The following is a 23,748-nucleotide window of genomic DNA, read 5'->3' on the forward strand; positions in this document are numbered from 1 at the left end:
TGAATTCATTCATAAATTAAAGATTTGGGCTAATTCTTTTTTAGGAACTTGATCTCATCCCTTGTAATTAGGATTTGCTTAGTTCGAGCGAAATAAATCTTCCCGAAAGTGACAGTACTTCCAAACTAAATTAGCTGAAATACTAAATATTTAGTTTAGTAGGTAAAAATTATGTTTTCATATATATATATATAGGAGACTGAATATAAAAAAGATAACTTCATAAAAAAATCAAGTAAAAAGAATTAAACATTTTTTTATAAAGAATCATAAAAAATGCTCACAATAAATATTGAATAATAATTTTTTTTTGGATAATTTTTATATTTTTTATGAAATGTATTCGAAATTCTTTTTTCTTGTCAAATAATAGACCAATTAGCCCAAGATTCATTAATATTTTTATACCCCTTAATTCTATATCATATCCTAAATGTTTGTATTCTAAACCAGTATATTTATTTTATTATCTAAACTTGCACTTTATATTTTGTACTTTAAAAAGTAGCTTATTTTGTATGTTTCCTGTTTAGCAAATATAAATAATTGAGCATAAAATATTTTTTTCTTTAAAAAGTGAATTAATAAATTTTTTTTCTTTTCATGTATTATTGATCATGTTTATATAAAGGTTGGTTAAATAATATTATGTCAAAAAGTAAAAATATATTATATTTTTTGTATGTTTATGAGATTTGGTACACAAAATTTAATTCCGTACATTACCAATAAAAATAAAATAGTTAAATCAAGCTTCATAATAATGGTAGTTCAAATCGTTTGTACTTAAAAAAAGTAGCTAATTTTGTATATTTTCTTGATAATAAACATAAATAATTGAGTACAAAATAAATTGAACTTTTAAATAATGAATTACATACGAAAGTTATTTTTGTTTTCATGTATTATTTATAATATTTTTAAAAATTTGATTAAAAAATATTAAATTTAAAAGTCAAATAAAATGATTTTTTTTTCAATTTTTGAGATTTGGTATACAAAAGTTAACTTCAAAAAGAAATTGATAAAAAGTATTAAACATTTAAAATAAAGCACCATAACAATAGTAGTTGGCACTTATTAATCCAACTAAACAAAAATTACCCAGTAATAATTTTTTTTTGTATTTAATCTGTGTATGATTTTTTATATAAGTAGTTTCAAAATCCTTTTTTCTTATCATACTGTAGAACCATAACATGAAGATTCATAACATTTCTATTTTATTATATAAAATTTCACCTTATATTTTGTATTTTAAAAAGTAGATTATTTTGTATATTTTAATCATAACAAACACAAATAATTGAGTATAAAATAAATTTGACTTTAAGAAGTGATTCATTAAGTGTATTCTTGTTGTCATCTATTATTTATAATAGTTCTAAAAAGATTGATTAAGTAACATTCAATTTAGAAGTAATATTTTCTTTTATATTTCTGATATTTGATATACAAAAGTTGACTCCGTAAGGAAATTGGAAAAAAACTTTTAAATATTTAAAATCAAGCTTCATAATAATGATAGTTGGCACCTATTAACTCCATCGAAAAAAATTTACTACAAATTTTACTTTTTCTAATGACCAATGTAGTGTAATTAGAAAGAATGTATAATTTGTAGTGATATTATTTTGTTACATAGTTCTATTCTATTTTTAACGAAAAACACTAAATGGATAAAAGTCAGGGTACATGTAAGGGTTTTCAAAATCCGTTATTCTTTTATATAAGGGTTTATGTATGTGTTTTCAAAATTCCCTTTTCTTATCAAATAGCATAGCAATTATCCGGATATTCATCCCATTTTTATATAGCTTAATAACGTATTGTCTTAAGAGTCTTGGGTATTTTTTTATTTTGTTATTGGTAAATTAGTTTACTTAAATATATGTTATGGCTTATATTCTATTAAGTTTTACAATACTTAAGGTTATGGTTACATAAATGAGTACTTTTTTCTTATAATAATACAAACGAATAATTTTTTAAGTAGATTGTAAATATCATTACTTTAAAATCTTGTAATTTATTCAGTTCATTCATATAGCACAAATGTTAAAATTAATAAGTATAGCAATTATTTGTATTTGACTCAAATAGTCATTTTTAATTAAATGCATTAATTCTGTGTATACTCTTGTTATGGATTTGACTTGCGGATCCTCCACCCGGAATTCTTCGAACCTGAATTTTCGAGTCGGACCTCTTCCTCCTTCTGGAAGGTCCAAAATCGGCCTACTAAATCCTCTAATCAATATTCAAATTCAAATATCTCTCCTATCTTGGCCAAACAAGATAAGATAAGATGAACTACATCCACCTATATAAAGGAAGCCCCAGGCCCCCTCAGGTACGTCACTCATTCCACTCACCTCATACCTCTTAGATCCATTCTGACTTGAGCGTCAGAGTGTCTTTGCAGGTACCACCCCCATTGTTCCAGTCAGATAATCCGGTGACCGCCTCGACTCGTAAGTCCCCGATCCATCTCGCAACCCCTACCAGAGACATCTTGTACATTGGCGCCATCTGTGGGGAATGCAACGTCGTGACAGCATGGCGGATAACCAAGAGGAGCAATCACCAAGCCATCATAACTCACGCACACAAAGCCCAACTCCCGAGCACCGGGAAACCTCCACCCCCTCACCCCCACCCCCACCCATAAAAAGATAACAAGCGTTGTTCGCCAATCAACCCCACAGCAACCAAAAGAAGACAATCTTCTACCCCCTAAGACCTGAGCCCCTGACAACCTGGGAGAAAAGGCAGTCCAGATAATCCAAGATCTCTGTCTCTGGGTGCAAGACCTCGAGGGCTGAGTCATGACCAAAGAGCGGTATCACGCAGAACATGGAAGCCATGCGACTTCCAGAACCCGATCCCACCGTGAAACCAGACACAACAGGTCACCTGAGCGGCGACACATCAAAAGACACGATCACATCGTTTCCCGAGACCCAAAACGCCGACGCGAAGAAGACGACCGACGATATCGGGAAGCCAAGCATACGAAAAACAAACACATAATAATTGGAGCCACCCTTTTCATCGAAAGGATCTTAAGAGCAAAGCTTCCCAAGGGCTTCGACAAGCCCACAGACATGAAATACGTCGAAACCAAGGATCCCCAGGAACATCTAACGGCCTTCGAAGCTAGGATGAATCTGGAAGGGGCCGCCGACTCGGTCTGATGCAGGCCTTCCCGGTTACCCTGGCTGGACCTGCGATCAAATGGTTCAACACCCTCCCAAATGGCTCCATAGCCAACTTTCATGATATTTCGATGAAATTTATGGCCCAGTTCACCACCAGAATCACCAAGGCCAAACACCCCATTAGTTTGCTGGGGTCACCCAAAGGCAGGATAAATCCTCGAGAAAATACCTGGACCAGTTCAATGATGAGTGCCTAACGGTCGATGGACTGACGGATTTAGTCGGAAGTCTCTATCTAACCAATGGACTCATGAACGAAGACTTCCAAAAACATCTCACCACCAAACCAGTTTGGACCATGCATGAAATTCAGAGCGTCGCAAGGGAATATATAAACGACAAGAAGGTGAGCCAAGTTGTAGCCGCCAACAAATGGCAGAACGATAATGTGGCACCTCATCAAACCGGCAAACACCAATCGACCCCCCAGAATCGGAAAGTTCTCAAACTACACCCCTTGCCAGCCCCCATCACAGAGATCTACCATCAAATAGCAGAACGAGGCATCCTCTCAAAGGCCCGACAGCTTAAGGAGAGGACAGGCGGCAACAAGATCCTATATTGCGACTACCACCGGGGATACGTACATAAAACCCAAGACTATTTCGACTTAAAGGATTCCCTCGAGCAAGCCATTCGAGATGGCAAAGTCCCCGAGTTCACCAAATTCATTAGAGAACCGAAATGTGCAGAGAGGGACAGATCACCAGAGTGCGAAGGACGCAACCCAAGGACGCAACGACAAGCACCTTGGGAGAGTCTAGAAACAGATCTCACCATAGTCGTAAACGTCATCACCGGAAAATATGCTCCAGGAAAATCGAAATCAGCATTGAAAAAAGACCACAAAATCCTGGCTGTTAGGAACCAAGCTCCAGCTCCCACCACCGCAAAAGCGATTACGTTCTTCCCCGAGGACTGCCAACACGGCACCTCGGCAGAAGACGCACCGTTTGTCATCTCTGCAAAAGTTGGGACAGGGTTGGTCAAAAGGATACTGGTTGACACCGGAGCAGATTCCAACATCCTCTTCAGGGGAGCTTTTGACAAAATCGGGCTTCGAAGTGAGAACCTACAAACCTACCGTAACGAGGTAACTGGGCTCAGGGATAACTTCGTTAAACCAGATGGCTCCATCATGCTTCCCCTCACCATCGGAACCGGAAGCCAAAGGAAGACCATCCTCTCCGAGTTCGTCGTCCTCAAGGACTCCACTGCCTACAACATCATCCTCGGGAGAAAAACCATTAATGACCTCTTCGCAGTCATCTTTACCAAATTCTTACTCATGAAGTTCCAAGTCGACGACAACACGATCGGCACAATCCACGAAAATCGGGAAATCGCAGTAGAATGCGACAATAAAAGCTTGGCTCTCCACAAAAGGTCCCGAGATGTGGCGGGCGTCCTTCTTGCCGACCTCAACGCCTGCCAGGGCCACCAACCCGGACCAGAACCAAAAGGAGACATGGAGAAACTACAGATAGGGCTCACCAAGGGGAGTACACGTTCATCAACAGGAACTTATGATACGACCTAAAGGAAGACCTGATAGACCTCCTAAAACAAAACAGGGACTTGTTCGCATTCACCCTTACTGACATGCTTGGCATAGATCCTGACCAGATGTCTCACAGATTAACTGTGGACCCGAAGGCCAAGCCTGTGACCCAAAGAAGACGAAAAATGTCCCCAGACCGAGTAGTCGAGGTCAAAAAACAAGTTAAAGCCCTCCTCGAGGCGGGCTTCATCTGAGAACTACCTTACACGACCTGGTTGGCCAACGTTGTATTAGTAAAACAAGCAAATGAAAAATGACGATTGTGTGTTGATTACACGGACTTGAACAAAGCTTGTCCCAAAGATGCCTTCCCCCTTCCAAACATTGACGGACTCGTCGACGTTCCCTCATTTTCATGGACGCTTACTCTAGGTATAATCAGATACCCATGCACCGGACCGATGAAGACAAACTGCGTTTATAACTCTCGACGGCACGTACTGTTACACAGTCATGCCTTTTGGACTAAAAAATGTAGGAGCCAGCTACCAGAGGCTCGTTAACAAAATATTCCAAGACTTATCTGGAACCAAGTTAGAAGTCTACATAGATGATATGCTCACCAAAACCCAATCTGGTGAACAGCTCATCAGCGATCTCGAACTAGTAATGAACACCCTAATGCACCTCAACCCGATAAAGTGCGCCTTCGGAATGGAAGCCGGAAAATTCCTAGGATTCATGATCACCTAGCGCGGAGTCGAAGAAAACCCCAGAAAATGCAAGGCCATCCTCGAGATGAACAGCTCAGGAAACCTCAAAGACATTCAAAAGCTGACCAGCCGGCTGGCCGCCCTTTCCCGCTTTCTCGGCGCTTCGGACCAGAAGGCCATCCCTTTCTTCAAACTCATGAAAAAGGGGATCCCCTTCAAATGGGAGACGGAATGCGAGGAAGCGTTCCAACACTTCAAAAGGGTACTAGCAGAACCCCTCCATTCTCTCCAAACCTAAAATAGGGGAAACTCTCTACCTATACCTATCCATAACAGAAGAAACTCTAGCCGCAGCACTCGTCCAAGAAGACGAACACAGGACCCAAAGACCTATCTATTTCATAAGAAAAGTCCTCTAAAACACATAGACACGTTACTCCCGGCCCGAAAAACTTGCTTTCACACTACTCACGGCCTTCCGGTGCCTTCGACAGTACTTTCAGGCTCACCCCATTACGGTCTGAACCGACCAAGCGATCAAACAAGTACTGCAAAAACCGGACCTAGCAGGAAGGATGCTGGCGTGGTCAGTCAAACTGTCCTAATTCCAGATCGGTTTCAAGCCCCGAAACGCAATCAAAGTACAAGCCATGGCAGACTTTATTGCTGAAATGACCCTAGGAAATACCGCTACAGAAATCTGGAAACTACACGTGGACGGCTCATCCAACACCAACTCAGGAGGGGCCGGAGTGATACTGGAAAATAAGAACAGAATCGTCATCAAACAATCCATTCGATATGAGTTCCTGATATCAAACAACCAAGCCAAATATAAGGCCCTCCTAGCCGAACTAACATTAGCCAAAGAAGTCGGAGTAAAAGAACTCGAGATCTGCAGCGATTCCTAGGTAGTCAGCTCCCAAATCAATGGGGACTACCAAGCACGAGACCCCCTGCTACAACAATACCTAACCAAGGTAAAAGAATTGACAAAAGAATTCGAGCAGGTAACCATCTAACACATTCCCAGGGAACGAAACACAAGGGCAGACCTACTCTCAAAACTAGCCAACACCAAACCAGGCCAAGAGAACCAATCGTTGATCTAGGAAGTTGTCAGAACACCATCCATATCAGTCTTGACCACGGTCGACCTCCCTATCTCAAACCAAAACTCATGGACCGCCCCCATCCTTCAATACCTCCTAAACGCAGCATTACCTGAGGACCCCAGGGAAGCAAAACGGTTAAAACGGGAGGCCACCAATTACACTACAATAGCGGGACAGGCTTACAAGCGAGGATTCTCACAACCCCTCCTCAAATGCGTCGAACCCGGCGACACGGACTATATACTTTGTGAGATTCACGAAGGATGTTGTGGCCACGGCATTGGAGGCAAAATCCTTGCCCAGGAAGTCATCCTAGCAGGATACTTCTGGCCCTCTATCATCAGAGACTCCTTGCAATTGGTCAAAACCTGTAGCAAATGCCAGATGCATTCCAACTTCCACCAAGCCGCCCCACACCAGCTCAACACCATAACAGCAGACCGACTCTTCGGGACATGGGGCATTGACCTCGTCGGCCCTTTTCCCATGGCTCCCGTGCAACTCCGATCCTTCATCGTCGCAATCGACTACTACACCAAGTAGATTGAGGCCGAACCCTTGGCCTCCATCACGGCAACCCAATGCCGGAAGTTCTTCTGGAAACACATAGTAACCTGGTTTGGGATCCCCGAGGTTGTAATCTTGGATAACGGAACCCAATTCTCCGACAAACAATTCCAAGAATTTCTAGCGGGACTTCACATATCTCACCGCTTCAGCTTGGTAAAACCCTCACAAACAAACGAACGGGTCGAATCGGCCAACAAGATAATAGTAAAGGGCCTCAAGAAACGGCTCGACGAAGCCAAAGGACTCTGGTCTAATGAGCTCGGATTGGTCCTTTGGTCATACCGAACCACTCCCCAGACCTCTATGTGGGAAACCCCGTTCCGTCTAACCTACGAATTTTCTAAGCCGTAGGTTAGCCGACGGGACTTCGGATCTGACGTTCTCGTCTTACGATGAAACGACGTCGAAGCCCCTACCCTGGGGAAGGGAAACTCACCCCTAATTGGGAATGCCTATACATAATCAAAGCGGTAATCGAGAAAGAAGCCTGCAAGCTCGAATGACTTAACGAAGTTGAGATACCGAGAACCTAGAATGCCACCAACCTATGACGATACTAGACTTAGGAGCATTTCCTCTCTTAAGATAAACCATCACAATTATCTATGTTTTTTTTCCTTATTTGTTTAGTGTTATTTTCGGGTACTCTTTCCTGCCTATGCCGAAGGGTTTAATGAGACCCAATATTTTAATAAAGTCTCATTTTCAATCTTTTTTCCTATCTTAAAAACTATTGCCCTTCCTAAACGGCAAGAAACGCACGGCCACCACCGGGGACCGATCACCCCCGAGGTCCAAACATATGGATATCTACGAATACACGATTACACGACCCAACAAAAGACCCTAATGGTCCACATATAAAAACCTCGAGTCAAGAAACGACTCAGGCCTAACGGTACAAACAAAATGATAAAACACTTGGACGGCCCGATCACAAAACAAAATCATCAAATACATAAATATATAAGTCAGTAACACGGCCAAGAGGCCAACCACAAGCAAAAGCAAGTTTTATAAAGAAAGTCATAAAAAAGGCCCAAACGACGAATCAACTAGGAAGAAATAACAAGCACCCTACGCTATATCTACGATCTGGCCATCTCGGACAGTCTTGAACGCCCCCATGACGGACACATCCACATCCGGTCCAAGAACCAGAGTCTGAGCCCTCATCGTCTCCTCAGTTGCAGAGATCTCATTCTTTACATCGGCCAATAACACCCCCTTCTCCTGCTTCAGCCCTTCGGCTTCAACCTTCAGAGAGGCCACCTCGGCCTTCAAGGTATCCACCTCAGCTAGAAGCACGGCAGCCCGAGATTTGGCATCCGACGCCCGCCTTCACTCCCTCCCAGCTAGGACAAAAGTGAAGTCTCAACCTCGGATAAACGGAGCAGCTCAACTCCAGCATCCTCAGAGGCCTTGACGGCCTTCTCCGTAGCCGTTTCTGCCGCCCCTAGCTACTCCTTCATCTTGGTCACCTCGGCCTGGGATTGATGCAGCTTCTTGTCCAGAAGACCCACCTGGGCCATCACAGGCTCAACCTTCCGAACTATCACAGCAGAATGGAAGAGGGCACGATACACCGACTTAGCCTGGAAAGCCACGTCGCAGTCATGGAAAAAATTCTCAGTACCAGGCATAAGGTGCTGATCAATGAAAGCTAGAGCGTCAAATCTCCGGTCCATCACAAAAGGCACCGTATCCTCCTTTTCCAAATTTTCGCTGCTAACCTCCTCCGACCTCCTTTGCTTTCGGGAGGCACCAGCAGTCGAGACCACAACTACCTCTTCATCACCACCCGAAATCACCAGACCTAGAGAAGCAGGGGCCCTACCGCCAACCCCAGCCGAGGCCAGCTTCTGAGAAACGGCCCGAGAATCCTCGGCAGGAAGGGATAAAGGAGGAGAAAGAGAGGTTGCCAACGCTACCTCCCGATCCATGGCGGCTTTCAACCTCGCCAAAGTACTCAAACCACTGGCCATTTCAACTGGAAAAAGGAAAAAGAAGCATAAGTCCCCAAATCGAAAAGACAAGAAAAATAAAAGAATAACAAAACACACACCAATAAAAGTACAACAAACCTCTGGGTCTCCCATGACATCCCGGGGATTCAAAGGACGCTTCCCAAAAAGGTGCCAAAGGACGCCAGCCTGAAAACTTAATAAAGCCATAAATGGCAGACAATAAAAACCTCTAGCGACAAAGACCGACCACGCTTGCTCTTCCGCTGCGGGAGCAACTATTACGGATCCGACTTGCGAATCCTCCACCCGGAAGTCTCTGAACTCGGATTTCTGGGTCGGCCCTCTTCCTCCTTCTGGAAGGCCCAAAATTGGCCTACTAAATCCTCTAACCAACATTCAAATTCAAATATCTCCCCTATCTTGGCCAAACAAGATAAGATAAGATGAACTACCTCCACCTATATAAAGGGAGCCTCAGGTCCCCTCAGGTACGTCACTCATTCCACTCACCTCATACCTCTTAGATCCATTCTGACTTGAGCATCGGAGTGTCTTTGCAGGTACTACTCCCCATTGCTCCAGTCAGATAATCCGGTGACCGCCTCAACTCGCAAGTCCCTGATCCATCTCACAATCAACCTGTAGCCAAGACATCTTGTACAACTCTAAATCTTATTGTCATAGGAAATTATTTTATTTTTTTAACCAAATTTTACTTTATATTTTGTACTTCCTTAATAGTGTATCATATCCTAGTTGTGCTTACTATAAATCTGTGTGTTATACACAGTATGTTTACTTCATATCTAAAAGTTCAATTCAAATCATAGTTATAAAAATCAAATCAGACCGATCGGTTCAATAAAAAAACTAGAGAATCGGATCCCTATCCAATTCGGTTTGATGTTCTGACCGTTTAAGGTAACAAACCGGTCAAACTCGTTTGAACCGATCAAAACTGGTGTGAATCACAGCTAAACTGGTCAAACTCGTTTTGGACCGGTCAATTGCAGCTAATATGCAAAAATGGACCGGTCAATTACAGATAATATGCAAAAATGCTGAAAGCAAAATTCAAACCTGGAACCTCAGCATTGCTTGCACAAAATTCCACCACTAGGCCAACTATCTTCCTACTACATAATGTGTTTATAATTATATATAATCAATATCTAGTGCAACTTACATTACAATATAATTCTATATAATTCTATATCTTCTTACTTTTAATATGTTTATATATTTGTTCATATAATATATATATATATATATATATATATATATATATATAATTTAATTAAATCAAATTTAATTTATATCAAATATTAATTTTATATTTCAATAATAATATTGTATTTTTAATTTTTATTATTAATATTTTTGTTTTCTTATAATTTTAAATATATATTTAAATATTAAAATATTAGTAAATATATGTATTTCAAATTTTAATTTTACGCTTTTTTACTATTTTATATTTTTTATTTACGTACGATCGGTTCTATCGGTTCAACCAATAATTTTTTGGTTGAACTAATAAATCAGTAAATCAGTAACTTGACGGATTCAGTTCTGACAACTATGATTCAAATAGTTTTGACTTTTAAAAAGTAGCTAATTTTGTATAATTTTGTTATAATAAACATAAATAATTGAGTACAAAATTAATTGAACTTTAAAGAGTGAATTACTAAAATTTTTTTTATTTTCATGTATTATGTATAATATTTTTAAAAAGATTGATTAAGAGATATTAAATTTAAAAGTGAAACAAAATAATTTTTTTTATATTTTTGAGATTTGGTATACGAAAGATAACTCCGAAAAAAATTAATAAAAGAAGCATTAAATATTTAAAATAAAGCACCATAAAATTGCAATTTATATTTGGTATTATATAAAATTGCACTTTATATTTTGTATTTTAAAAAGTAGATTATTTTGTATATTTTAATCTTAACAGACATAAATAATTGAGTACAAAATAAAATTGACTTTAAAAAGTGATTCACTGAATGTGTTCTTGTAGTCATGTATTATTTATAATATTTTTAAAAAGATTGATTAAGTAATATTTAATTTAGAAGTGAATTTTTTTTATATTTTTGATATTTGATATGCCGAAGTTGACTCCGTAAAAAAATTGAAAAAAGTTTAAATATTTAAAATCGAGGTTCATAACAATGCTAGTTGACACTTATTAACAACAAAAATTATTTAGTAATAATTTTGTTTTCTTTTTCTTGTTTTATATAAAGGATTAGGTAGGTGCTCTTAGATTTCACATTTTTCTTTATCAAACAGCAGAACAATTATCCGAAGATTTATCACATTTTTGTATCCCTTAATAATGTATTATGTCTTAAGAGTCTTGAGATTTTTTTTTTTATATCTGTAATTTTGTGTACTTAAAAATATGTTATGACTTAAAAAAAATGAGTAGTTTTTTTATAATAATGCAAACAAATAAATTTTTAAGTAGACTGCAAATATCATTACTTTAAAACATTTTGATTTATTCAGTTGATTGATATAGCGAAAAAGTATAAAATTAATAATTATATCAATCATTCGTAGTTGACTATAAAATAGTCAGTTTTTATCAAATGCATTAATTCTGTTTATACTCTATATCTTATTGTTATAGATAATTGTTTTATTTTGTTAAACAAATTTCACCTAATATCTTAATTATAATTATTTAAAAATAGATATAAGATGACATTTACAGAATGTAAGAACTGGAGTTTTCACAAAAAAATCATTTAAGTAGAACAGAATAATTTAATTACCCAAAATTGGTTCGAAATATAAAAATATTTTTTTTAATATATATGTGAGATTCTGATTCAGTGGATTTTTCTGAGTGGAAAAAAAATTATCTTTTGAAAATTTTCGCGTAAAAATGCGTACCGATAGATTAGCCGACAGTACCGGCTTAAGTCTGTCTAGTAAGAGAATAAAATAGTAGAAAAACTTAGAGAGTTTTTGAAATAGCAAACCGGACGCTTATTCTAAAGGTTTTGGCCCAAAGTTGGGCCAAACGAACTAAAAACGCTATGCAGTTGGACCGGACCTAAGTTCGGTCCAAGCACAACTTATATAAAGTAAAAAATAAGCCAAGAAAGCTTATTTTCAGTACAAGAGGGAGAGAGGGTCGTGAGATTGAGAGATAAGAGTGTCCACCATTGACACTATTCATCATCTCCTTCTTTGAGCCATAACTTGAGCTACGGTGATTGACGAGCTGTTTGCGGCCACGCGAAGCTCTCACCGAGCTCTTCCTTTCTAACCGATCAAAGTGGTAAGAAACTCACTCTTTCTTTCCCAGTTTCTTTGCCCTATGTAATTTTTGAAAATAGCTTTTGGGTTGTTGAGTTTCTTTGTGTTCTTGTTGTTTATATGTAATCTAACTTGGGTGAGTAGTGAGTTTTACCCCAAGACTCGTTGGGCAAGGTAAGATATCACTAAACCCTTGTGTTTAGTTGTATGTCATAAACCATAGCTTTGATTCTTGTTGTTTTTCATGATATAGAGTGTTCTTGTTGTTGCGTGGTGTTGAGCGAAGGCTTGAAAGCTTGTGGTGAAGTGGTTTCGTACGAGGAGGATAATCGGCCAAGGTATAATTTCGGTTTTCTTTATGTAATATATAATATTTCGTGAACCTTAGGCTAGTGGACCTTAAGATAGGATTGAAATGGTTGTTGATGATTGTGGATTTGATGATGTATGATGAATTTGATGATTGTGATGATTTTGATGATTGATATTGATTAATGAGGTGATTGAGAATTGTTGATGATCTTTGAGTTTGATGAGTATCGAGGAGGATATATATATATATATATATATATATATATATATATATATATATATATATATGTTGGTCATTAATGCTTAGGAGGGATTGAAATTATGGAAATTGTTGGAGTTGTATGTTTGAAATTGAGATTTTATTGCATATATGGATTTTGTTGAGTGGATAGGAGGTAATTTTTTTAGTGAAATGGTAAGAAAGTGATTGAGGGACTTTGGGTCTAGCTTTAGTATGTTTTGGTATTGAATTGGTTGCGTTTGGAATGTTTGGGTATGTTTTGGTTGATTTGGTTTTGAAATTTGAAATTTAGAGAACTTTGATATTTTTGTGTAAAACTTGATTTTTGGTGAACTTTGGTGGATCATAACTTGAGCCTCAGACATTGAAATTGAATGATTTTTCATTTAAATTAAATATGATTTCAAGAGCTTTAAAATGATATAAATTTTGAGGAAAATAGATTTTTGTAGAAGAAGTTATGAACGTTTAAAAATTTGATGTTTAAGACTGAAATTTCTGTAACTTGACATTTTTCTGCAATCTGAGGGACTTGCATACGCGGACATGCATCTCTGCCAAGTCTTCTCGCATCGCAGCCCATGCATGTGTACGCGTAATGGTCCAAATTTTGGAGTGTTCGTACGCACACTTGGGCGTGCGTACGCACAGCGCCTGTTTTGCTGAAAAATAGTTTTTCTTCACTTTTCAAGGGTTCTCTTGCTTTCCAGACTTCTTTATCTACTGTTTAAGATTGCTAACTAGTAATTAGGCCTTAAGATTAATAGAGATAGGTTAGTTAATTAAATTGGTAATTTCTGTGTGAGTTTAGAAGACGGAGACTTAGGTTTCAATATTAAATTGGTAATTTTTGTGGGTGAGCGGGAGGAGTATTATATTGGTGATGACTCAGAGAACTTAAGAGGTGACGATAGTGGATAATAAATTTGAGAAATTGGGAGCTGATGATGGTTATGATGAGTTGAGAACTCAGAAGGGAATGATGAACTTGTTGAGTAATGATGGTGTGCCGGGCACTATATCCTCGGAATAATTTATGATAAAATAAATGTTGTTGTTTTCCTTCTCTGCCGCAAGAGTGTGTTAGGCACTATATCCTCGGAATGAGCATGCAAGTGTGCCAGACACTATATCCTCGGAACAAAAGCGTGCCAGGCGCTATATCGTGGCAAAAAGGCGACATCCAAAAGGATGTGTCGGGTTCGCATTTATGGACCGACAAGTGATATCACGAGCCAATAGGATAGACATTCATCATGTGCATCTTCTATGTGTTTTGTTTCCTTTGCCTAATTTTATCTTTTGTCTAAATATAAAATATGCTTACTTGCTAGTTGTACTACTTATTGTACATGTATACTACTTGTGTTTTACTTGCTTGGATTATCTGTGATAGTCTGGTGCTGAGGAGGGTAGGTAGGCGGTGGTGATGGGATTGCAAGGAGGTTAGGATGGTGAAGGTTGTGGGATACAGCGGAGTAATTAGTATTAGTTAGAAATTCCCTAATTAGGTTGATTGCTTGATCAGCTTGACAATATTTATTAAGGACAACCAGAGTGGTTCTGAGATCACAAAAGTTCAGAAGATTATGTTGTATGGTTCAACGGTAGTTTTAAGCTTAAGGTAATTAATCAACCTTCAAGGAATATATAGATAGATATAGTGACATGGTAGGTTAGCTTCTATTCTTGTTGCTTATGATCTTTATTTGTCCATCTGCCAAGAACATTTGAAGCCTAATTTACTATATTAAATTCTACAATTTTCTCATCCTAGATATGTGTTCTCTGTTTTGATTTTCTCTTCTAAGTTTGTTTAATTTTTCTTATCCCAATTAAAATTTTACATTTGTTGTTGTTGTTGTTGTTACAGTGCTTCAGTTTTCTTTGTGACTCAGACACTACGTTCATTGACAAGAGATGGAAGAACAGTGAAAGCTTCCATTCATCAACCAAGCAGCTAAGTGTTTGAACTCTTTGATCAGTTGTACTTGCTCTCTGGTGGCAAAACTATTTACTTTGGCCAAGCTTCTGAGGCATACGGTACCAATCTACAAATAGTAATACTATTTCTAAATTCTTAAAATTATTCATTGTTATGTGATTGATTGTGAGCATTATTATGCTGCATGGTTTCAACAGTTCTTTGCACAAGCTGGTTTTCCATGCCCAGCTTTGAGGAATCTATCAGATCATTTCCTTAGATGCATCAACTCTGACTTTGACAAAGTCAAATCAACTCTTAAGGGGTTTATGAAACTCAAGGTACTATTATTCTACTCATCTTTATGCATGTCATAATCTTTACTATTGCAACATTTTACTTTTATTCTTTTTAAAATTGTTGTTCTGATTAGTCCATATTTATGACAATTATGAGTTTATATAACTATATGTTCCTTTGCTAAAATGTTTTAACTTTGGTATCTCAGTTTGAGGGAAGTGATGATCCCTTGGATAAGATCACTACTGCTGAAGCTATCAGAACTCTTATTGATTACTATCGCACTTCTCAGCATTCTTATGCTGTAATACAGAAAGTGAATGAGATATCCAAAGTTGTAAGTACAGAAAGTACATAAATTTTGTTTTTTAAAATAGTATCCAAACACAAGCCTTATTTCTATTGATATCAACTGCACCAAACTTAGCATTATGCAAATGAGTAATCTCCTTTATTTTCTTTATAATTTTTTGCAGAAAGGAACAGAGCTTAATGCAGGAGGAAGCCAAGCTAGCTTCTTCATGCAGTCTTACACATTAACAAAGCTCTCCTTCATCAACATGTCTAGGGACTTTGTTTACTATTGGCTTAGGCTTGTGATCTACATTGTGGTTATTATCTGCATTAGAACCATTTATTTGAACGTGGGAACATGCTACAATTCAATTTTGGTACTTGGTTTCTTTAGATTTGAAGCAAATTCAAAGTTGGTTGCAGTGAATAAATGATGCATGTGGATTATTTTGGCAAAGAGAACTGGGTCATTGGTGTCAAGTTGAAAAACATTGACAAGCTATCAATTCTAGGGGTGTAAGTTACCGAACCGGACCGAAAATTATCGCAGAACCGAACCGAATTTTACAACAACCGATTGAGAAACCGAAAAAACCGGTTTTTTTTGTTTTTTTCGAACTAAACCAATCGATTCGGTTCGATTTTCAGTTGCCTTCGCTAAAACCAAACCGAACCGGACCGAACTGAAGAATGAGGGTTCAGTGGAGTGTGATTTTACTAAGTTGCCCCTTAACCTAGGTATAAAAGGGCAACTCAGCCACATAACCTAGCTTTCTTCTTCCCCTTTCTTCTTCAGCCGCGAACCCTACCCTATACCCAATCTGCCAGTCACCCACACTTCTCTCTCCCATTCTTCGAAGGTTCCACGGTTCCACCTCTGACCTCCATACTTGAGAGAAGGAGAGGCTGAGGGAGACAGAAAACTCGCCAGTCATCGCTCGAAGCCTCGAAGTCGTTCATCATCGCCGTCAAAGGGTCGCCATCGCAGGGTCGCCGTCGCAGGGTCACCGAGCAACAAAGCCAAAGCCGAACACTCGAGCAGCACTCCAACGTCCAACCAGTCCAGCCGCCGAGCAAGACTCCAGTGGCCGAGCCACCGAACAACCAGTCCCTCTCCTGTAAAAACCCAAAACAAAACAGAATGATGTCTTCGTCGGAGGTTAGATTTTGTGTTCGGTTATTTGTATTGTTATGTGAGTTTCTGATTGTATGTTTAGTGATTTGGAAGACTTATTTAAAAATATACATAGTTAATGAACAGAAAAAATGAAGTTCTGGAGTTGTTAGATCTGAGAAAAACTTTGCAACTTTTGTTTTTTAATTAATGTTGCTGTGTTGTTTTTGTTAACTACTAGTGAGTCTCTTTGATTGCTCTTTCTTGTTCTTGTGATACTGATAATTGCTGAAGCTTTAGAAAAATTTATGTAAAAGTAACTCCTTGCTGAACAACACAAATATTACTTCTATTGGAAATGCTATAAAAATCTCGAATTAGATGGAAAAATAAAGCAATATTCGTGGATGGTTTTCTTCAAAGAATTTGGGAGATTGATCATAATCATGATGCGCACGTTAGGGGATCCAGAAATCTATGTGCTCTTGATCTTATGAATATGCTCTCTTGATCTAAACTATTAATCTTTTGTAGCCTTCTAGAATATTTCAAAAATGTGTTTTCATCCACTTACATTTTGATATGACCCCAACTCTTAATACCTAATTCTTATTTTCCACCTCTTGATTGAATTGAGTACATGCAAACATGTCAGTTTTGCATATACAAATAGTAACACATCTCAGAAAGTAACATACTGATCCAAAAGGAACTCAATTGTCACTTTCACTAATCTTGGAGTAAGGTCTACAACAAAATTTCCTATTCAGATTTCTTTTTCTTTTCCCATTATTTTTTGTTGTTTAAAGTTGATGATGGAACCGGGGAAAATTCTTGGACATGAATCAGGATAGAAAATTCTTGTTTTGGTGGAAAGTATTGGTTTATTTTATATAGAGGTTGTCTGCACCTTTTTCATAGAAGTCTAGTTTCATCTTTGTTTATTAATGAACATGCTTACTTTGAAAAAAAAAACACTATGCCTATACTCTTATAACAAATATCATTTTGACTTCAGTATTGTTATCAACCAAATTTATTTTATTTGTTAATATATAATTAATTGTTGATTGGCTGCTTATGAGCTATTGTGGTTTTGTTGATGGAAACAAAACTGTTGGTTCTGTTCATGAGTTAAAAATGCTACTTTTTCATTGTTCTGTTTATATGTATGCAGCCAACAAGCAATGAGGTGCCCAATGAACGTACCCCTGAAGTTGGGGGTGAAAATGTCGAGTCCGTGGTACGTTCCTCAATGGACAGCGGCGCGCTTACCAAACCCCCGCCCCATCCTAGATCAAAGAAGAGGAAGGTTGATTCAACTAATATGGGTGCAACTTCGGGAGCAACTCCTACAAATCCAGCTCCAAGCAATGTGGACACTGGTGAAGAGGATGGCAAGGATAAAGCCAATGAAGGTAACAGAAAACCTTCTAGACCTAGATCTTGGACTTGGGAACACTTTACAAAGAATCCTAAGTCCAAGCCATCACATCCTAGGGCTAAATGTAATTGGTGTGGTGCATCATATGCATGTGACTCTCAAAAAAATGGTACAACTAATATGCGTTATCATTTGTTGAATCAATGTAAAAAATTTCCTAGGGACTCGGGTGACCCTAGTCAAACAATCCTTACCTTTCAACAAAAAAGAGGGTGAAGGGGTATTTACTGCAGTTACTTTTGATGCTGAAATGTGTAGAAAAGCCCTTGCTAGGATGATAATTGTTGATGAGCTACCGTTCAAGTTTGTTGAGGGGGAGGGATTCAGATTCTATATGAGTATTGTGCAACCAAGATTTCCACTTCCAGGAAGGATTACTGTTGTTAAGGATTGTTGGAATCTTTATATTAGTGAGAAGAATATGTTGAAAACTGTGTTCAAATAACTGAATCAATCTGTTTGTTTAACTACTGATTGTTGGACTTCTGTGCAAAATCTGAATTATATGTGTCTCACTGCTCATTACATTGATCATGATTGGAAATTGCAAAAGAGGATTATCAATTTTTGTCTTATTAAAAACCACAAGGGAGAAACAATTGGTAGAAAAATTGAGAGATGTCTTTTGGGGTGGGGGATATCTAGAGTATTCACAATTACTGTTGATAATGCTAGTTCTAATGATACTGCAATATCTTATCTAAGAACTAGAATGGAGGATTGGAATTTACATCCTTTGAAAGGAGAACATTTGCATGTTAGGTGTTGTGCACATATTCTTAATCTTGTTGTTAAAGATGGATTGAAAGAGATGCATGAATCTATTAGTAAGATAAGAAATGCTATTAGATATGTGCGTGCTTCCCCTAGTCGCATGAATAGGTTCAAAAATTTCATAAAGGAAGCTAGGATACAAGACAAGTGTACTGTTCAACTCGATGTTCTCACTAGATGGAACTCTACATACACTATGCTTGAAAGTGGTTTGAAGTTTCAAAAGGCGTTTAAGAGGCTAGGGGAGAGAGATACAGAATATGCTCTAATGCAAGGTGGTATTCCGAAGAATATTGATTGGGACAATGCAAAACACTTTGTGGAATTCTTGAAAATTTTTCATGATGTTACAAAGAGTGTGTCTGGTAGTTTTCTTGTGACTTCTTCTCAATATTTTCATGAGTTTTGTAAGATTTTGCGAGTGTTCAAGGCTTCTTGTGATAGTCGAGATCCATTACTTGGGAGTATGGTTGAGAGGATGAAGCTTAAGTATGACAAGTACTGGGGTAACATAAAAAATATCAATATGATGATTTTTGTTGCTGTGGTTCTTGATCCTAGATACAAGTTGAAGTTTGTGAACTTTAGCTTTGAAAAGCTATATGATAAGGATGATGCTGATTTTTTGGGTGCAAAAGTGAAAGAGACATTCTCCAAGATGTTTGATTGCTATGTGAGTGCAAATAATGGGGGTAGATCTTTTACTTTAGCAATAATGGATGGTGCATCAGATGTGGGAGTACCTGATGGCGACATGGCTGGTGATTTTTTCAAGGAGGTACATTTTCATGAGATCATCAACAAGAATGAGGTGGATTTGTATTTGATGGATGGTTTAGAGAAGCCTCGTGATCAAAATACTTTTGACATATTGAATTGGTGGAAGATAAATTCTAGCAAGTATCCTATCTTATCCCAAATAGCTAGAGATGTCTTAGCAATGCCGGTCTCGACTGTTGCTTCAGAATCAGCTTTTAGCACTGGTGGAAGAGTGCTTAACAACTATAGGAGTTCTTTAACTCCAAAGACAGTTGAGGCATTGATATGCACACAAAATTGGCTTCGTGCTTCTCCAATGACAACTGATTTTAAGGAGCTTATTGAAGAGTTTGAGAAACTTGAATTAGGTATGCAAAAAAGAAATTTGTAGTTTCTTTTATGGTTTATGTTTATAATTTATAATCTATATTATGTTTAGAATCTATATTGATTTTCTTGTTTTATTTTTATAGAAATTGCACCAACCGGAGAAGATGAAGATGAGTCTGGTGTGGTTTCTGATTAAACATGGTGGCTGTTTGGTTTTTATTTGTTTAAAGTGAATGTTTCGGTTTAAACTGTGTTTATTTTTGTTGTTTTGCTAGATATTTTTAATTGTCTTTGTTTTATGTTTAATTAAGTTGAATTTGTATTGGATTTGGATGTGATAAACTCTTGTTATTCTAGTTTATTGAAGGTTTTAAATTCAGATAAGTAGGTGTAAAAAAACCGAAAAAACCGACCGAACCAAACCGCTGTTGGTTCGGTTAAGTTCGGTTGCTCAAACAGCAGCCAACCGAACGGTTGGCCTCTTTGAAGAATCGATCAGGTCGGTTCGGTTGGTTTTCAGTCCAAAATCGAACCGAACCGAACCGAGCCGATTACACCCCTAATCAATTCCTTGAAGAGCAGTCAAAGGTTTATAGTTTTGGATTCTTTAGTATATTCATGATTCATGATTTTCCTTCCTCATCTACTTTTAAATTCTTAGATTAATTGCTAAAAATGAAAGTTAGTAGGTTATTTTTAAAGGTACAATTTTAGATCATTGCTAACACTTGTATTGCTACATTGATGTAACATAGTTATAGGCTTGTAGTATTTTTTGTTGCTTAAATTTGTAACATGGTTTATTAATTTTCAAGAGAAATTTGTGTATCAATATTTTAAGTTTAATGAAATATCTCATTTTGTAGTAATTAATTTTAGTGTATTTATATTATGCATAATAATAACTATTGTTGGCAAAAATATATTTGATTCTAGAAAAAAGATAGTTAGTTGCTTCTAAGAAAATGAGTATAATATAACTAAAAATAGTCTTAAGATTTTAGCGACAATAGTAATGGCAACTAAGAGTGAATAATATTACAATTTTAGAATTATTTTTAGTGGCCATATAAATTGCCGGTAAAATGGATTTTGGCGGCAATAGTAATGGCCATTAAAAGTGAATAACATTGCAATCTTAGAATTACTTTTGATGGCCATATAAATTGCCAAGAAAATGGCCGCTAAAAGTTATATACTTTTTGTGGCCATTAAAATGGTCTTTACCGGCAAATGTAATAATTGCCGCTAAAACCTTTTAGCTAAAAAGTATAAGACGACTAATGTCTAATTGTCGGTAAATGTATTAGTGACTATTTTTATTGCCGCTAAAAGCAAAATAAATGGCCGCTAAAAGTGGTTTTTCTTGTAGTAAGTTTAAATACCCATGTTTATGGTTTATGGTTTAAGTTATTTATTTTGTTAAGTTTGAATATTCTGTAATCGATGAGAAGTTCTAGGATTGCCTTTGGCGTTCCGAAACCTTATATCTTACATATTAAGCACTGTTACCATACTGAGAACCTTCGGTTCTCATACCATATGTTGTTGTTGTTTTTTAGATGCAGGTCGTAGCCCACCTCGGTGAGTTTGTGAATGGTGACAGAGCGGAGGATCTTTTGTTATCTTTGGTTTTTGGTTAATATGTTGTAGTACTCTCACTTTTGGTTATTAAATTCTGTTGCCTTAGAAGCTTAATTTGAGAGATAAGTTGTATAAGCTGTTTTAACTTGAAAACTCTGTATTTTTTGTATATAACTAGTCGGCCTAAACTCCGCGGGCTACGACTGGAGTTCTTTGTTTATCATACTTATATATATCTATCTTGACTATTATTAGTAAGTCTCATGTTGTATCTTGTGCCTTACGCTTTTAGTTATCGTGTGTGAATATTTCACGTTTTGTAAATCCACTTTATGCAATTTTGAACTTTATCTCTTCATCAGGCTCCTAGTATTAGTATTTCTTCCTATATTTATTAATGTATGAGCTTTAGAACTGTCGTGATACCTTGTTATCCTTCACTTTACGGCTAGAGGTAAGGCTTAGGGTAATGAGGTGTTACACAGAATGTCTAAACTTTCTAAAACTTGTAGAACATATGAGATATTAAACCTTTTATATCTTAAATCATGTGTGTGTGAACCTATATATCATGTTTAAAGAAGGAAAAACCTTAGATGGAAAATAAACCAAACAAAAAAATTCGAAGATCTCCACCTAAAGGTAGGACATACAATAACCAAAAAAAGATATATTTAATGGAACCAAAAGATCTGGCCAGAAATATGCATCAAGAAATAAATAGCTATTGAATTTTGTTTGCATTCTCATTTAGGGAAATCAAATGTAAGTGTTGGGAGAACAAAATAGTGTAATTGCCCACATATATAATAAGCACATAGGCATCTTTTCCTTTAGTGACTTACCCATTAGAAGAAAACTAAACGGTGAAAATATAAGATAGAACGAAAAGTTCATCAGAGGTAGACACTAAGAAGTTGCCCCAGCAGCATCTTTCCTCAAATCCATCTGAAGATCCAACTAAGGTTAGAACCATCCAAAATATTCATCCCCATTTGCAGCAGTAACACTTTATCTTTAGACCAAAAGAACAAAAAAAATTAATTTTCTTAAATATTCTAATACACTCCATTTTCCAAAAAGAGGGAAAAGCTTGGGTTTCTTCTCCAGTGCTGATAAGAAGATTATCAATACCATACACCTGAATGACGATGCATGTAGATAGAGATGATGCCAACAGGTAAAATACTGAATACCTGTTGATCCTTACTTTGCATGTGTATAAGAACCGTAAACCTGTAGTGACACTAAATAGGCAGATGACATAGGAATAGATAAATGTAATTGGTGAAATTGCCGGTCCCGTCATCCTACATTTATCAGAAAAATTCTTCAAATCGGACAAACTTAATTAGGTTTCATACATTACTGTTTTAACCCTTTTTAACCAATATATAAAGTCGTCGAAACTGGATATAATATGCATTCGGAGCAAATCTTTTTATCAAACAGAATAGTTTTCATAAATTTTCTTTTAACGGTTTCCACTCATCATTAAATTAGCACAGTAACTTTTGAGTTCAGTAGAACTTATTTTTTATGCAAGTATTTTGAAATTTATTTTGTCATCAAATAGTAGATCAATTAGTTCAACATGCCTGAGATTTCATAAGCCTTAATAATTTATCATGTCCTAGGAGTTTTTGTAACACCCTCACTACCAGAATGCCACGCTTTCGGCTGCGCCACTCTGATAGCAAGAAGTATTACTACTACTTTATATACTTAATATTAAAATAGGAGCCTGTGACTCGACACCGTATCGCTGATTTCTTCGAAAACCGGAAATAAATACTTTATCTAAAAAAAACAAACAGGCATAGGTTCATATACAAGATTTCTTACCTAATAGCTTATAATATACATATAAAACACAAAACTCCTATCCCTCTTATAAAAATTGTAATAACAAAGATGAGGGAAAAAAATAATCTAATTAATACAACATCATGCAAACCAAAACGCAGTATAACTCTTCATAATGCTTCTTTATCCGATTCCTGAAAAGGTAAAGCTGTAGGGGGTGAGAACCTAACCACATGGTCTCACCACGGAGTTTCAGAATTGTCATAAGAAGATATTTAATAAGAAAACTGTTTTCAAGCTCAGTGATTATTATTGCCTTATGAATCCTTTTAAAAACCAATCGCTAATCGCTTAAAACCTTTTCAAAGAAACAGTGTTTAATCTTTCAGAAATCCAAAACCTTTCTTTTCTTATAAGAAGATCTCAATTAGAAACTAACTACGCAATTAATCAATACAATCATCAATTCAGCACCAAATTTTATTCTCAAATGTAGC

At 36.9% G+C, this 23,748-nt stretch overlaps 1 protein-coding gene and 1 pseudogene across 1 annotated transcript; one reads left to right on the forward strand and one right to left on the reverse strand.

The window, feature by feature from the left end:
- Nucleotides 1-8,197: 8,197 nt before the first annotated feature.
- On the reverse strand, nt 8,198-8,808 carry LOC148579158 (uncharacterized; annotated as a pseudogene).
- A 9,902-nt stretch (nt 8,809-18,710) lies between these two features.
- Nucleotides 18,711-20,057, forward strand: LOC107620127 (zinc finger BED domain-containing protein RICESLEEPER 2-like). Its single transcript, XM_088510252.1, has 2 exons — nt 18,711-19,899; nt 20,005-20,057. The coding sequence occupies exons 1-2, from the start codon at nt 18,711-18,713 to the stop codon at nt 20,055-20,057; spliced, it is 1,242 nt and encodes a 413-aa protein (XP_088366378.1).
- Nucleotides 20,058-23,748: the final 3,691 nt, after the last annotated feature.

This window comes from Arachis ipaensis, chromosome B10 (assembly GCF_059453495.1).
Source record: "Arachis ipaensis isolate K30076 ecotype BB chromosome B10, ASM5945349v1, whole genome shotgun sequence".
Lineage (NCBI taxonomy): Eukaryota > Viridiplantae > Streptophyta > Magnoliopsida > Fabales > Fabaceae > Arachis > Arachis ipaensis.

Excerpts from the sequence above, each read along its gene's own strand:
- LOC107620127 (XM_088510252.1), top strand. The coding sequence starts at position 18,711 with ATGGAGGATTGGAATTTACATCCTTTGAAAGGAGAACATTTGCATGTT. Across the intron at positions 19,900-20,004 it reads GTTTGAGAAACTTGAATTAG|AAATTGCACCAACCGGAGAA; the intron begins GTATGCAAAAAA and ends TTATTTTTATAG.